The sequence below is a fragment of the Heteronotia binoei genome, chromosome 21, assembly GCF_032191835.1.
Source record: "Heteronotia binoei isolate CCM8104 ecotype False Entrance Well chromosome 21, APGP_CSIRO_Hbin_v1, whole genome shotgun sequence".
NCBI lineage: Eukaryota > Metazoa > Chordata > Lepidosauria > Squamata > Gekkonidae > Heteronotia > Heteronotia binoei.
The window spans coordinates 88,299,870-88,317,130 of record NC_083243.1 but is presented as its reverse complement, the minus strand read 5'-3'; the positions used below and the strand labels follow the sequence as shown (position 1 = coordinate 88,317,130).

Here is a 17,261-nt window from a genome sequence, read left to right as displayed (position 1 = left end):
CTGATTTTTAGCTTTGCTTTACTGACTTCACACTCCCTAATCTGAAAGTGAGGGAGGGAGCGGGAGAGAGAAAAAAAGAGACTGTAACTGTGTTATGTATCTTCTTTCTGTGCTGATCTACACTATACACTATGGGTCAAACTCCATGATAAATGTGACGTGTCAGGTCACAGGTGCATGACCAGATTTGCATTCTGCCATCTGGGAACTTATCTCAACAAGTGCATGTTCATTGAGGGAGTGTTGCAAAGGGGCAGAAGGGATTTCTGGTTTCCCTCCCACTCTGCTTTTGCCAGTAGAAAAGGTAGCGGGAGAGGGGTTGCCCTTTTCTTCTCTGAATTCACGTGCCCTAGAAAGGATGCATAAAGCCAGAGGAAAGCACCTCAGGTTCCCCATGATATTTATTCTCTTTTGTACCTTTTTTGGCATTTGGCATCAGAACTGTGAGACAGGATAGAGATTTCTGATGCAATTCTCAACATTCTAATTGAATGAGGGGAAGGGGTTTCCCTAGGTGAGAGGCCACTGCTGAATAAGCTCTGTCATTTACAGTGGGAGAAGCCAACCAGCAAAATGGTGATAATGAACAGAGATGATTGTCAAGTAACCATTAGGGTACTTAACAATGGACACTTTATTTCATCCTAGTGTAAGTCCCATGGGTAATTTTTACTTCTGGCAGGGTAATGTGTAATAGGAACAGGCATGAATGCCATGAACTAAGTTGGCTTCCATATGAACCAAACCAGGTTTGTGCCTGAAACAGCTAAACCATAGGGCCAGCCTGCTTCTGCAGCTCAGTTGTTTCTGGCTCTAAACAGCTGAGTCATGGGAACAGACTGCCACCAGAGCTCAGCTGTTCCTGATCTACATAAGTGATCTTCAGCAGTCCCAGCAGCTCAGCTGTTTGAAAAGACTTTCTTGGGCAGCCAGCCCCAGAGATAGAATGTTCATGAAAGTTTGTGGCAGTTCTTTAGTGTGCAAACATTGGGTGTGTTCACACACATTAAATAACAGGCTTTGCAGCTGGATTTTTACTGTGTAAGAATGGCAAAATCCACTTGCAAACAGTTGCCATGTGAAAGCACCCATTGTTTCACAAACCACAAACTGCCTGAAATTCATGACAAACTTTAATAAACTAAACACTGACATTTGTGGATGCTGTGCAGGTATCCTAGGCACTGAAATCCTGCCCAAAGACAAGGAGCCACATTAATATTAATGCAAACATGGAGGTTTGAATCAATATTCACCTACCAACTGCATTTAACTGGTTGTCTCACAGAGAACTGGAAATGACAGCACGGTCTCTCAAAGGAGTGGAGGAAGAGAAGAAAGGGCTTCAAAGTCTGACAGATACGTTACAGAAAACACTGGAAGTAGGTGCCTGATCTTTTTTTTCTCTTGATTGGCAGCCTTTATTGCCTCATCTCTATGGACACTGTTAAAGAACGAATTCCTGTATACAGAATGAGAACTGAAATCTTAGAACTCTTAGGGATAAAAAGGCATGGTTTTCTTGCCTGCCAGAATTCTATTTACATCTGGGAGCATGGCTTGTTGTTTTTCTTCTGCTCCTTGTAAGATAGATGGTTGGGATTTTTTTTTTAAAAAAACTCTTATTTATGAATGTTCCCCTCTTTTTCTTGTTTCAAGATAAGATTCTGCTTTTTTCCTAGCATTCTTTCTTTGCCTGGAACATCCAGTGAATCTTTCCCCATCACTGCATCTCCACTTGTGAAAACTTAAACAGCTGTTTAAATGTGGATTCAAAAGGCAGAAATGACGTGCAGAACAACAACATGCTGTTGAGTTGCAGCTGACTCACAGCAGTGCCATCTGTGGGGTATTCTGGGCAAGAGACAAACAGAGGTGGCTTGCCATTGCCTTCCTCTGCATAGCTTCCCCAGTGTTTCTTGGTGCTGTCTCCTCCAAGCACTGAATGCGGCCAACCCTGCTTAGCTCCCAAGTTTTGATGAGCCCAGACTAATTTGGACTATTTGGGCAGTTGATATGCAGAAGCCGTACCATTTTTTTTAAAAAAAAAAACGAGCAACCCTAAAGACATTGACTGGCCTGTGGCACTGCCACTTGGAGAGGTCAAGTTTGTGGGAACTTCCCAAAAATAATTTCCTTATTCTGTCTCAGAATTATTGCTTCCTTTTAAGTTTGCTTTCATGATGTCATTCTTTCATTATTTAAGTGCAAGGGCTGCCAAGTTTTTTTGGGGGGGCGGGCAGGGCATTTATGCCTTAAACAGCTGTGTGACTAACAGAAATTATACAGCCAAAGCTTATTTTTCCCCTCTACAGAGATAAAATGATTGACAAAACGCCTTAATTTTTGTTTGGTGGGAAGATGTTAAAGGCTAAAGAGCCCTGATTATTTGGGGGGTGGGAATGACAGCTCTATTCTAGATAAACAGTTGAATAAAGAAAAGGTTTGCTTGAAGGGTGTGTAAGGAAGGGAAGGAGCTTGACCACTGACTGTTTCTGTGGCCACAAGGAACTTTCCCTGGAAAAGCAGCGGACCCTGGAAATGCTGGAAGAGAACAGGAGCCACTTGCAGCCCCATACCTATGCTGGTGAGCAGCCTGATGCTACTGGATGCCTGCAGAGCAACCTGCACCAGATTGAGGAGAAAATGCATCAGCTACTGGAGGAGAAGCTCCTGGCTGAGAAAAGGTGAGAAGGGGAGAGGTGGTCATGATATTGCACATGGAGGTGTCATATTGCAACCCTATGGGCTGAATGGTCTGGACAGAAAGCACAATGGTGCTTACGGATGCAGATCTTTCTCAGTTTTCCCTTCTGCTCCCAGTGTGTAATAGCCTATCCTACAGTGTTCATGTTCACTGATGAAAACAGAGGCATAGCAGCTATTGTAGAAGTTGCCAACAGCAGGTTGGGAATTTTCGAAAGATTTGGGGGTTGAGGCTGAGATGGGGAAGGATATAATGCCACGGAATCCACCCTCTGAAGCAGCCATTTTCTCCAGGGGAAATGATGACTGTAGTCTGGAGATCAGTTGTAATTCCTGGGGATCTCCAGGCTGGGAACTATCCCCCACTGTCCACCTGCTCTTCAGCATACCTAAATTTTTGCTCTTTTACAGCAGGCAGGGGATCAGGGGCAGAATTACAGCTGCTGAGTTTCCTTCTTCAACAGGTGTTTAAGGATGTAAGGACAATTTCTGGGTTTCGACCAGGAAACTCTAAAAACATTGTGGTAACACAAGACTAGGTTGAGGGTTGACTCTGTTTTCTCTCTTCCTGTGCAGAATGAAAGAGAACGAGGAGCGTTCCCAAGCACTAGAGGAGGAGCGGGAGTTCTATTCTTCCCAGTCACGGGCCTTACAGACCTCATTGTCTGAGCTGACTGCCGAAAAGCAACAGACTGAGAAAGATCTCAAGGTACTGGTGGCCAATAATTAGTTTTTGCATTGGGCTCACCTCCTTTATCTTTCTCCCACAGTTGGAGATACATTCTAATTTATCTTTCAAAATTACACAGAATAGATGGATGCTGCGGTGTGTGAATACAAGGATTTAAGATCTTTCTAGGGTTGCCGGGTCCTACTCATGAAATATCTAGGGACTTTGGGGGGTGGAGCTGGGAGACTTTCCCATTCCCTAAATAAATAAATAAAAATACAGCAGTGCAATTCTCCTGCATACAGTCTTCATTTCCTCATCCTCTTTTTTTTACCTATTCTGTCAGCTGCACTTTCATAAATGAAAGTGAAATTTGTCATACCCCCACAAGTCCCCTTGTCAGGCTTTGGAAGCATTTCCAAATGTTGTTTTTTTCAGGGACATGCACATTTTCAGGGACATGCTTTTCTCAGGGACATGCATTTCAGGATTTTAGCTAACTCTTTCCTATCCATTTTACTATAGAAACAACTTCTGAAGCAAGGCACATACTTGCTGTTTGTTGTGTGATCTGGGCCATGGCTTTCTGGGCAGTTAAGAATTCTAAATGCTAGAAAGTACCTAAATGCTACAAAGCACTAACCGCTATGAGCTACCTGCACTTCTTAACTCACTAGTAGCTTTAGGAGAGACTTTTCCTGGTTTCTTTAGTTGGCTGTTTGGTTGTGGACTGTCTAATTTCCTTCCTGCTCAGGCAGAAGTGAAGGTGCGCATGGACTTGGAGAAACGCCTGCAGGAAGCTGAAGAGGCCCTGCAGAGTCTTGAGCAAGGCCTGAATTGTCTGCATCGTAACAAAGAGAAGGAAGACAAAATGAAAGTGGATGTCAGCAATCTGAAAAGTAAGTGAGCTATGGTTAATCTTGTTTTCTGCCCTTTTGGTGAGTGGGCTGTACAGTTTCAGCCATAGCCTGAAACAGCAACTGGAAGCAGCTGGCCATCATTAGGGATGTAGCCGCAGAAACTGGACCTTGTAAGCCAGTCAGCTGAATCCTCAGTTCCTCACAAGTGTTGCTTGTTGCTATGGCATTTTTGTTGGGAAATACATGTTAAATTCAGAGTCTACGAATGGTAATAATTGGAGTCGAGGCTTAAGCTTATCAAAAGAAATAAAGTTTACTAGAAAACATCAGGATAGGGTACTTGGGATAAAACAGAAAAACAATTTAGCATACCAGCTAGTCTAACTATGTCAGTCCTACATGACTACAATCATTTGTGTGACTGTTCTCCCCAAAAAACATTTCGCCAGAAAGAAGAGCAATTCAGCTTGCATACAAGATCAAAGCATTTCACACCTAACATCCATTCTGACCAATGTTGTGATCACATCTTTCACTGGCAAAACAAAAACCAGCCCACAGTTGGGTTTAGATCACAATACATCACTTCATCTATCAGGTAAACAAACAGTTAACTCTATAATGGCTGGAATGTACATAGTTGGTATTCCAACAAACCCCTTCTCAAGTTATGCAACATTTCAGTCATTAGCAATTTCAATCAAGTTCATACTTTCACGTAGTCGTTCAAACTTCAGTCTGTCAAGTGGCTTCGTCATGATGTTAGCGATCATTTCTTCAGTAGGGCAGTATTGTAATTCAATCAGTCCTTCTTTAATCATCTCTTGCACAAGTAAACACTTGATGACAATATGTTGTCTAGTTTTATGTTCTCAGCTTTGCATATGCTTATGCATGCTTGGTTGTCTTTATACATGAGTACTGGTTTAGGTTCCTCAATTGCAAATTCCTTAAGAAGAAAAATAATCCATTCCAGTTCATTGCATGCCCTTTGAGCAGACACACATTTAGCTTCAGCAGTAGATTGAGCTACAATCTTTTGTTTCTTAGTGCTCCATTCAATCACACTATCTCCACAGAAGAATACATTTCCACTTGTTGATTTTCCATCTCCTTCATTTCTCCCAAAGTTGCCGTCCATGTAGACTACTAGTCTTGGGTTGTCACATGCTGAAATTAGTAATTTGTAATCAGCAGTTTTAAATAGGTATCTTGCCAGTCTCTTTATGGCATTCCAATCATGGTAATATGGTGAACTTGTCTTTTTACTCAAGATTCCAACAGCAGTAGAAATATCTGGACTCGAGATTCTGCTTAAGTCCAGTAGTTTTCCAGTTGCTTCTCTATATTCACAATTGTTTTAAAGCAATTTTCCTTCTTTCAAAGTTAAGTATGCTGGATCAAGTGGTGTACTAATGTTTCCATGTTTCTTTATTCCCATGGATTCAATAAAGTCCATAATTTTGTGTTTTTGGTTCAGCACAAAACTTCCATCTTCAGTTCTTTCAATTTGTATTCCAAGGTAATGTTTTATGTCTCCCAGTTGCTTGACTTTCACATCTTTATTTAGCTCATCAGCAATTTCTTTGATGTCCTCCTTGTTGTAGCAACATAAAATCAGATCGTCAACGTAAGTCAATATGTACTGGTATTGTCCGTTTTTGAGTCTTGTAAACGAACAGGGTGATGATTTCCCTTGTTGAAATCGTTGCTTCTTTAGAAGTTCTGTCAGTTTATCTGACCAAGCTCTTGCGGCTTGTTTTAATAAATTCCCTTTTGAAGTTTACATACAAGTTTTTCCTTTCCAGCTTCTTCAAATCCTTCAGGTTGTTCCATGTAGTCTCCATTGAGGAAAGCTGTTTTAATGTCCATGTGTTCAACTTGCATGCCTTTGGAGGCTGCAATTGTTAGAAGCATTCTGAACGCAACATGACTTATGACAGGTGCAAAAATCTCTGTATAGTCAATTCCTTGTTCTTGCTTTTATCCTTTTGCTACTAAACGTGCTTTGTATCAATCCACACTTCCATCAGGATTGTATTTTACTTTGAGTATCCATTTACAACCAATAGCTGTTCTCTCAGGAGGTAAGTTTGCAAGTGTCCAAGCTTGCTTGTCATGTAAAGACTTCATTTCATCATTCATTGCATCCATCCATTTCTTTCTTTCTGGATCAGGTAGCAGATTTATTTCTTTCCAAGTTGAGGGTTCTTTCACAGGTTGTACTGTTGCACAAATTCCAAGTCTTGGCGGTGGTACGCCTTTGTTGCTTCTTGCTGACTTTCTTACAGTAACTGTGGTTGTCTCTGCTTCTCTTGGACTTCCTGGTTCCCCTTCTGATTCAGTGCTTTCTTGTGAAGGTGGACCTGCCTGCTCACAGGTAGTCTCTGCAGGTTGCCAAATAGCAAATTCACTGAAGATAACATCCTCTACAGGATTCTGTACTGTGGATTCAGCTTGCATGGGAGCTTGCAAAACACTGTTGCCATCTATATATACAACATTGCATTCTTTGACAGTACATGCATTAGCGTCTAGGATTCTGTATCCTCCTCCACCACTAGCATAGCCTACAAGTATACCAAGTTCTGCTCTGGGGTCTAGTTTTCCCCTTTTCTCCTTAGGTACAAACACGTATGCTTTGCAACCAAAAGGTCTTAAATGTTTCAAACCAGGTCGTTTGCCATACCAAATCTCAAGTGGCGATTTATTAGTCACTTTGGATGGAATTCTGTTATGCAAATAAACTGCAGTACTTACGGCTTCACCTCACATGTAATCTGGCAGTCCAGATTGCATTAGCATTGATCTGGTCATTTCCATAATTGTTCGGTTCAGTCTCTCAGCTGCACCATTGTGCTGTGGTGAATAGGGTGTAGTAGTTTTATGTTGAATGCCTTGTTGTTCCATAAACCTTTGGAACTCACTGCTACTGTATTCAGTTCCATTGTCTGTGAACAATACTTCTGGAACTTTGCCAAATTTGTTTCTCACAGCAGCAATATAGGACTTTAATTTGTCAAATACTTGATCTTTGCTTTTAATTAAGTAGACATAGACATATCATGACTTGGCTTCTATAAACGTTAAAAAGTACTTGCTTGCACCAGCCGATTCTTTGATTGGCCCTGCAATATCTGAGAATACCATCTCTAGAAATTTTTCATTGTGTACAGTATTTTTGCCCGTGTATCTTGGGGCGGTACCTTTTGCCTTTAAACATATATCACAACCAGATTGCATTTGATCACAATCAATAACATCAACATTACATTCTTTCAACAATTTTTGCACACTTTGCACACTATGGTGCCCCATAGTTATGTGCCATTTAAGAAGACATGATTTATGCTGACATACAGATTGCATTGTATTACACACTGGCCCAACAACATTTGTTACATCAGAAATATTTTCAGCATCATTTTGTATATCATCATCATCATCATCATCATCATCATCATTATCATCATCAAGTTTTAGATAATGAAGACCATCAACTACATCAAGCATAAGTTCAGTTCCAGATTCAGGATCAATAATACTTCCATTTTCCTTTCTGAGTACAATCTCATGATTTCTTCTGATAATTCTTTTTTGTTGAAACTAGGTTGCTGAGTGCCTCAGGGGCATATGCACACTCTGTTAGTGTAACCTTTTTAATTTCTTGACTTTCATCCATAACATTTAAGATTACAGTCCCACTTCCTTCAACTTTAAGTATTTGTCCATTGGCTTGCTCTAATATAGGACAGTTGTCCTCATCCAATTCCACAAAAGATTTCTTATCTTTACAGACATGAAAATAAGTTCCAGAATCTATTATCCAATGATTCTCAAGATTTGCATTTGATTCAGTAATTGCATATGTGGGATTCCTATCAGACATATGCTTAGCCTTGGTTGCTGGCTTTGCAGATTTAAAATCACGTTTTTGTTGGTTGCTATTCTTCACTTGCCCATTGGATGTTGCTGCTCCAGTAGAAGCATTTGTACTTTGATTTTGTTTTAATTTCTTTCTACAGGAATACTGATAATGTCCTCATAAACCACAAAAATGACATAAAATTTCATTTTTCCCAGGATGCACTCTAAGTACAGACATCTTATTCTCAGTTTCAAAAAGTTCCCTCCTCCTGGCCTCATCTTTCAAGTATTCCAGAATGTAGTCAAGTTCCTGTTTTTTCTCTCATCCTCAACAAGGATGCAGTACTTTTATAGCTTTTAGGAAGCGAATTAAATAAAGGAGCTATTATTTCTTCATCTTCCACTGTGGTTCCAATTCTTTTAAGCTCTGAAACCACTTCCATCATCTGATTCAGATGGTTAGACATTGAATCTGTATCTTTCATCTTAAAACTGTGCAATCTTTCTTTGAGAAATATTTTCTGAGTCATAGAAGGCATAAATGATTGCTTTTCTAAGAATTTAAACATTTCTGCACTCGTGCCACAGTCCAGGACTAAAGTAGATTCTTGTTCTGATATGGCACTCAGAATTATTAGTTTTGCATGATTATCTTTAATATCAAACTCTGGAATTTCATCCTTATTTTCATTGAATACTGCTTCATAGCAATTTTTCTCACGAAGGAGCAGTTCCATTTTCATCAACAAAAATCTAAAATTGCTTGCATTTAAGCATGGAATTTTTAATTGGATCAGTACTCACAACACATGTCATCATTGCGTTTGCTTGGGCGTCGTTCCTTATAACAGCTGATGTTGAGGGATTTTCCTCTTCTGTTTCGGACATTCTTGAATTCAGGCTTCAGCAGGTCAGCAGGAGAAAGCGGCCCTTGAGGAATGCAGTGCTTCCAGCTTCTAATTGAAATGCAGATTCTTGCTCAGCAGATGGCAATCAAGGGAATTAGGCTCCCGGCGGGTCCTTTGTTCCTCTTGATCATTCTGATAGCAAAAATACAGCCTTTTCAAACAGCTTCTGGTCACTTTAAAATTACTTTTCACTGTCTGCTTGTTCTGACTTTAAAAATCATTTTCCAATATGCCAAACTCCAATATAAACCATGCTCCACTGCTACCAATCCTCTGCTACCAATTTGTTGGGAAATACATGTTAAATTCAGAGTCTAGGAATGGTAATAATTGGAGTCGAGGCTTAAGCTTATCAAAAGAAATAAAGTTTACTAGAAAACATCAGGATAGGGTACTTGGGATAAAACAGAAAAACAATTTAGCATACCAGCTAGTCTAATTATGTCTGTCCTACATGGCTACAATCCTTAGTGTGACTGTTCTTCTCCCCAAAAAGCATTTCGCCAGAAAGAAGAGCAATTCAGCTTGCATACAAGATTAAAGCATTTCACACCTAACATCCATTCTGACCAATGTTGTGATCACATCTTTTGCTGGCAAAACAAAAACCAGCCCACAGTTGGGTTTAGATCACAATACATCACTTCATCTATCAGGTAAACAAACAGTTAACTCTATAATGGCTGGAATGTACATACCTTGTATTCAAACAATTTTATACCACACAAGAAATTTTTAAGATGTTCTAATTCAGGAGTGTTTGGGTAGCTCAACTGGCAGCTGCAGAATAGCTCATGCATCCCTTTAGCAGACCCAGGAAAAGATGATGAAAATATTTGTTCTAAGCTTTTATTTCATAGGATTTTTCTCTATGCCATTAGTTAATAACTTCCTATCAGCTTCTTGGACAGAATAAAACTTGGTATCCTGCCATGGTCAGCAGAAGCAGGATATTTTTTCATTACTCAGGAGCAGCTGTTCAGAAGTAGCTCTCACTAACAAAATGGTTGTTGAGCCCCTATTCTGATTAATCATTCCTGTATTTTTTTGAGGTGTTTCAGTATTGCTTTTCTTTTCTTAGGGGGATCATTCAAAGTATCAAAGTACAAATCTCTCCTCCTTCCTCCTATATATCACTTTCTCAATCATCTGCTCAAGGAAGACCATTAGAGAGGGACAGTTGTGGCTCTTCTGCCCTGTCTGGGCTTGCAGTCTGAGGGGAACAATGAGGGAGGGATAGTGTTTCTAGTTCAGGTTTCCCACCCCATTCCCATTTCAGCCATAGCCCAAATTAAATGCCATAAGAAAGACAGATCTGCTGCTCCTGGTTCATCCTGTGGTGTGCTTACCCACTAGCATGAAGTGAGGGTGTTTGAGACATATAGCAAGATGACATTTTACACATTGTTTCTGATAGAAAGAACAGAGGGCCTCAAGAGAATCACAGTTTTGACAGCTCCATACCTCTTAGAAACTGGTTGGCTGACAGAGCACTCCTGTAATGACAAGGGATCCACATATGTGTATAGATGTATGGGACATTCAGGAAGGGGACTGTGTGGACAAGAGTAGCTAAGCTTTGCCTATACACTCTGCTTCACTGTCCTCTGGTGCCTCCAGCATTTATTTTATTTTATTTTATTTATATCCTGCCCTCCCTGCTGAAGCAGGCTCAGGGCAGCTTTTCTAGCCTGTCACTGATGTTGCATTAGAAGAAAAGAATTAATGAGCCCTGCTGGATCACACTAGGGCTCCGGCATCCTGATCCACAGTTGACTTGGAGAACCAGACCCAGAGCACCAAGGTCAAGGAATTCCCCTGCTGTGAGATCCTAGCCCTGATATTCAGAGGCTGCTTGTTGAAAGCAGTGGAGTTCATGAGCAAATCAAGGAGAGAGATCAGAGTTCAGGCCCTCCTGCCTGCCCTGCCACCATTACATCTGCTTTGCCTGCAGCTGCTAGAGGGAAGCAACACAAAGAAATCAAGCTGCTTTTTATAGGCCAAGAGGAGGCTAAGAAGATTTCAGTTCAAGGCCACTGTAGTTATGCAGACGTAGATGTACTCATGGGATGGCATCTGGTTCCTTCTGGCAGTTTCAGGGAGCATTTACTCGTGACAAAAATACTCCAAGGGGCTAAGACAATGTAACAGAGTAGAAATCTCTCTGACAGAACTATTCTTAGAAAAGGATGTTGTTAGTTTAACCCACATTTGAGAGGTATATATTCACTGTATTCTAATGTATTTTCATATTTGCATTTGAACACAGCAGAGTAAACTCCAGCTTCATTCTACAGAAAAATATTGTAATTTAAACCTTGCTTCAGAGGAGACCAATGGAACATTACAACAGACTCTAGTTGATTACTTTTCACACTTCGGAGGCCTGGTGGTGTGGACGTCAATCTCCAATTCTGATGTTTATTGCCTTTGCTGTTTTTTCTGCCTAGTCAACCCAGGCAGACAGTTGCCAGACCCCAACTTGCTATTCTTTTAACCTGCTAAAACCATTTTCACTATTTTGCATATTAGTTCACTGCCCACTCCCTATCTATGTAGGGCTGGTCTGCTAATTACATCCCATACTGTTGTCTGATGAAGTGTGCTTTTAGCACATGAAAGCTTACACTGTGAATAAAAGTTGGTTGGTCTTAAAGGTGGTATTAGACTCCAACTTTGTTCTATTGCTTCAGACCAACATGGTTGCCCACCTGGATCTTTTCTGTAATGTTTTGGTCTTGTCAGCTTGCTTTCAGTTGGAGGAATGAAGTAAGGTGAGATGTTTGTTTGCAGTTTTCTCTGCGTTCAGAATCCTGAGCAAACAAGCTTTCCTTTTAAAAGCATGAGGCTTCTGGCCCACAATAGTTTTGGAATTACTCTTGAAAAACATGGTTGTAAGTATTTGCAAGAAGCAAGTATTCAGGGGGCTCCATTTCTTTTTGTCAACTTGGATATACTACTCATCCCTTCACCTGCACTTCCCACCTTTACTAATCCTAGCTTGACAATAGTTCTCTTTCTGGCAGTATACCTGTATATTGAAAGCCCAAATGCTGTGTTCAACATGATGTATATAAATAGTGCATTGTGTGCAAGATGTACTTGCTTGTATTTGGATTTGCTTTCACAAAATTTGAGCTTCCATGGGATATAGTTTGGATTTATTCTTATATTATTACTGGATTTTGATGCACAATAGAAATATTAGCAGGAAAGGAAATGCATGTCACAAATGGGAGTTGGAGGTCCAATTTATGTGCTTTTATCACATAATTCTAGTGTATTTGAATAACAGTAGATTAAGGAAAGTCACTTTGAGAAAGGGAATAAAAATACAAGTAAAAACTCATTTGTGAGGATGGAGGTAAAGAGGTAGGAGACTAAGATATAGAAACAGTAGATGATGGAACTGGTAAGATTTTGTAAAGGGAAGAGAAAGATCCTATACAGCAGGTAACTTAGATAAAGTAGAAGCTGATGTTGCTTTGTTCCCTGGGAGATTTACACAGGAAAACCAAAGCATGTGTGATCAGAGCATTCTGCACATGTTCAGAAGAACTTTCTTATTATTTTACACGCTCTAGTGATTCAAAACAAGTTCTGGAGCTCAGTGCTGTCATGCTTAGTGCCCAATTAAACTCTGAATCCCTCTCTTTTTTCCTGATATGTCAAAACTATCTTGCAAAAGAGTTTTTAAAAATTCCTTTTAAAGAAGGTTCCTGCCTCAGAGACATTCTGTCCCAGAAACTGCTGAGAACCAATTAATGGGTGATCAGCAGAACATGACAGGCTAGGCAGGCTCCCCTAGCTGAGAACATTTGCTGTCGGAGGAATTTTCTGAGAGATAGCTCTTCTTACAGTGGCAAGCCTGGCTTTCACTTCGCCCTCTGGAATGGAAGTGTTATATAGTAGGACTTTGTGTGATAGTTCAAAGAAACTGAACCCCAATGCCAAAGAAAGTGCTGTCTGGCAACTGGCTTAGTGAATTTTGTTACCCTGGTATTCTTTTTCTAGAGTACTACAAAATGACATTGACTGTGATGCAGTGATGCCCCTTAGGGTAACTCCCTCCCCCTTTTGTTTATTATGTTGAAGCTAAACTGCAAATTGGAGGTGCAGAATTCTCAGATGCACTGTCCCAGCTCAAGTAGGTTGCAAAAGTTCAAATGTGTGTTCTGCATTTCCCCCCATCTCCCCTGCATCCTCAGTTGTGGCTGCGTGGGATTTAGGTATCTCAGACACATGGATAAGGTGTAAACTACTAACATTATTGCATTAAGAATTCACATATCAGATTATTGAAGTAGGATTTTAAAATGTTCAAACTATTAAGATCTAGAATTTTTCCAGGTTTAAAATCTCTGCAAAAATTTTATGTTGGTCAAGGGAAAACTGGCATGCCAAAGAACTAGGGTTGCCAATTCCCAGGTGTGGGCAGGGGGTCCCCCGGTTTGGAGGCCCTCCCCCCGCTTTAGGGTTGTCAGAAAGCAGGGGGAGGGGAGGGAAATGTATGTAAGACCGAATTGTTTCGACAGGCCTTCTATGCTTAAGCTGAGAGAGAGCTGCCACCTGACATCAGCTAGAGTTCCCGGTGACCAACCGTCTGAAAAGCAGAACCGCCAACATAGTAATGGTACAGCACCGTGGAATAGTTTTTAAATTTTAATTGTATTAATGTTTTATAGATTTTATTGACTTATTGTTTTAAATTGTGTAAACGACTGTTGTAAGCCGCCCTGAGTCCACTTGTGGAAACAGCAGGATAAAAGTCTAATGTAAATAAATAAATAAATGCTGGGAACTCTATTACTCCCTATGCAGATTTATTCCCATAGAAAATAATGGAGAATTGATCCACGGGTATCTGGGGCACTGGGGGGGCTGTTTTTTGGGGGGTTAGAGGCACCAAATTTTAAGTATAGCATCTAGTGCCTCTCCCCAAAATACCCTCCAAGTTTCAAAAGGATTGTACTAGGGGGTCCAATTCTATGAGCCCCAAAAGAAGGTGCCCCTATCCTTCATTATTTCCTATGGAAGGAAGGAATTGAAAAGGTGTGCCGTCCCTTTAAATGTGATGGCCAGAACTCCCTTTGGAGTTCAATTATGCTTGTCACAGCCTTGATCTTGGCTCCACCCCTAATGTCTCCTGGCTCCACCCCCAAAGTCCCCAGATATTTCTTGAATTGGACTTGGCAACCCTACAAAGAACACTGTTCATTGTGTCTCCCTTCCTGTAGAATTCTTTGAGGAATGCATTCGGAATGCTGAATTAGAAGCCAAGATGCCAGTGATCATGAAGAACTCTGTGTACCTCCAGAAGGCTGCCACTCGCAGGATAAAGAGCTGTCGATTTCACCGCAGAAGATCCAGCAATGCTTGGAATGACCGTAAGTCCCAATAGAAATCCCCTCCCCACAACCAGATGTTAATTCCACTAGAGAAAAATTATTGGCACTGCAGCAGAACAGGCCTGCTCTGGCCTGCAGACCCTGTTCCACCCTGCAATCCAAGGTTTTTTATCACCTGGAGAGGCCTTTCTCTCTCTCTCTCTCTCTGGTAACTCACCACCACCACCACCACCTGACCTTTGTAGGAATTGTCCACTGGAAGGACTCCCAGCTTCCCTTCCAGATTCTGAGGCCTTGCCTCTGCATCTCCCATGGCCCATGGCCCACAGTCTGGTCACCACAGGGAAAATTTACTCATCTTGCTTCAAATTATTCATCTTATTGCTTCAAACAGAGCTTACATAAGATATTTTAATGCCATCATGACTCCGGTGGCCAGCAGGAAAAAGAAAATAAAAGAAAAACACTGTCAGAGATGGAGTGACCATAGAGTTTTTGGTTATTCCTAGAGAGAATAGACATCACTTACAGGTTTTCCCATAAGCACCATCAAGTTTTCACTGACAGCCTCCTTCTGTCCCTCCATCCTGGTCTTCCACTGGTTGCCAGACCTGGCCTGGCAGCCTACAAGAAAGGAAATCCGAATTGCATCCCCCCATATGCACATTTGCTCCAGTAGAAAGCAGAGCAGTAAAAATATAACAGAAATCACAATGGCAATTTTCTGCCCTTTGAAAGGTGACTACAAAATGTGCCACCTGAGACACTTTGTCTCAACGTTTACTTGACAGTGTCTGCTGAGTTCATTTGGCACACCTAGAGATTCTAACACTAAAACCCCAAAGATATCCAGATTCTGAAAGGCATGTAGGTATGGTCATGTGGCTGGGCGAACTAATCTTCATTCTGTAGTCTTAGCATTGAATGATATCTATGCTTTCTTTGTGGAATGGAACTTGGCATAAGAGCTTCTTTGTTCAGTGCCACAGATGCTTTTAGTAGACCTTGGGTCCAGTTTGGTTCTAGTGTGAGTATTGTGTTCTTTTGTTTCAGTACGGCAGTCACAATCATTCATGTATTCAGAAGCTGAAAGCATAGAAGAACTAAAGCAAGCTGCCAAGAGGCTGAGCCAAGACCAGCACTTCCGGGAAACCATCTATCAGATCATGACATCACGTAAAGATGCCTCCTTCGGCAACAAAAAGTGACTACTTGTCTCCTCAAGGGAGAGTTTCTGCACTTATCTTGTCATCATAAAGCTCAGCAAAAGTCAAATTACTGCAACAAATGTCAGCAGTGGGATGTTGACTGACCATCTGGTTTTTTTCTTCCTGGGAAATGAGGAGATGGTGAAGAGAACATTCTCTGTTGTGGCCAGCTCCCATTCCTGGAGGCAGATGACCTGTTCTGCCCAGCATACTTTGTCTACTTTGCAATCTACTCCAGATCACACCAACTAGTTCCACTAGGAGGCATTTTGTTAAAATGAACCAAATACTTTAGCTTGGACCATTCTTTCCTTCCTTCCCCTCCCCCTCCCCATAAGCAAGCTTTAAGATTACCAACAACTGTTCACCAAGTGGCAACTTATCATGGTGGGTATCCAACCATATAAACTATACCACATATAGTCATCCAAGATAGTGGTGAGAAGAATAATATTGTTCCTCTGCTTCCTTAAATTTCTGATTATGTGCAGATCTGTGGTGAAATTCTCCATCAAAAGTGTGGACTTGTGATTGCCAGAGCTTATACCCCATGTATTTAGAGTATGAGCTTAAATTGCTGTCTTCTCACTTCCTTGCTTGTTCCATAATCAACTGAAATGTGATGCACGTTGGAAAATATAATTCTCAGGATGCTTGACTTTAACATGTCATATCTCATGGGAAATACATTTTACAGTATGCCTTTGTTGATGACTGGGGAAGGCAATGGCAAACCACCCCGTAAAAAGTCTACCATGAAAACGTTGTGAAAGCAACGTCACCCCAGAGTCGGAAACAACTCATGCTTGCACAGGGGATCTTTCCTTTCCTTTTCCTTTGTTGATGATGGAACACCTAAGGCATCAAGGTAGATACAAAGTGGGAGAGCCTGCCTGCCTGACATTTGGCTTGCCTGCAACCCACTGGCCCTGCAGCAGAACAGCAGGTAAGATGAGTTGTGGTTTGAGACTTTAGGAACCCTCCTGATGACATCCTTGGGAGTTCTTCTTCCCACCCCCAGCATGCATGATGAGGCTCAAGATAACCCAAGGTGTGTCCCTGTTTATTGATACATCACTTGGTTTAATTGATCACAAGGCAAACCCTGGGTGGGATTTTTATGGGGAAATAACAGTGCTATATTAAATGCTATGCTCCTATTTCAGTTTCACTTGCAGCTGAATGTGGTAGATGAATCCCTCACCATTGCACCAATGTTGCGTAAAAACATCTATCTCACCTGATAAAAATAATCTCTTGAATTTCTCCCTGCCTTTGGAAAGAAGAAGAAGAGAGAATAAGAGTCCTTAAATATTCCTTGGTGATTCTGGGCCTACCATCTTCCTAGCAAGTGTGGTGAGGTCAAATATAAACCCAGGTCCTCATTCCACCTCTGCAGAAATTGGTTATTGAAGTACTGTAAACCTAGAAAGAGAAACTAATCAGGGAAGGGGAAGCAGGCACAAAATTTGCCAGCTTTTTTGATAGTGGATTTTTAAAAGCATCTTTGCAGATTGTGTCATGCAACATGATTGGTAAGGAGTTTCTCAACCATTGATCTTTGTTTGCCTTCGTACTGTTCAATATCAGAAACTAGAAACTGGGGAAATGGTGCTGCTTGGCCAGACCCCAAACAGGACTTTTCTGAAACACAGGCACATCAGTCACTTGTCTTTTTTTCTCATCAGTGCCAC

The 17,261-nt window shown here is 41.1% G+C and overlaps 1 protein-coding gene across 1 annotated transcript in view; it reads left to right on the top strand.

Annotated features, from left to right (window-relative positions):
• Positions 1-15,679, top strand: part of PLEKHD1 (pleckstrin homology and coiled-coil domain containing D1) — a 66,538-nt gene extending 50,859 nt beyond the window's left edge. Inside the window, exons 8-13 of the mRNA XM_060262064.1 lie at positions 1,289-1,382; positions 2,509-2,687; positions 3,283-3,415; positions 4,131-4,275; positions 14,249-14,398; positions 15,413-15,679. Coding sequence (XP_060118047.1) covers positions 1,289-1,382; positions 2,509-2,687; positions 3,283-3,415; positions 4,131-4,275; positions 14,249-14,398; positions 15,413-15,567 — 856 coding nt within the window. The 3' untranslated portion in view covers positions 15,568-15,679. The remainder of the gene's footprint in view (positions 1-1,288; positions 1,383-2,508; positions 2,688-3,282; positions 3,416-4,130; positions 4,276-14,248; positions 14,399-15,412) is intronic.
• Positions 15,680-17,261: the final 1,582 nt, after the last annotated feature.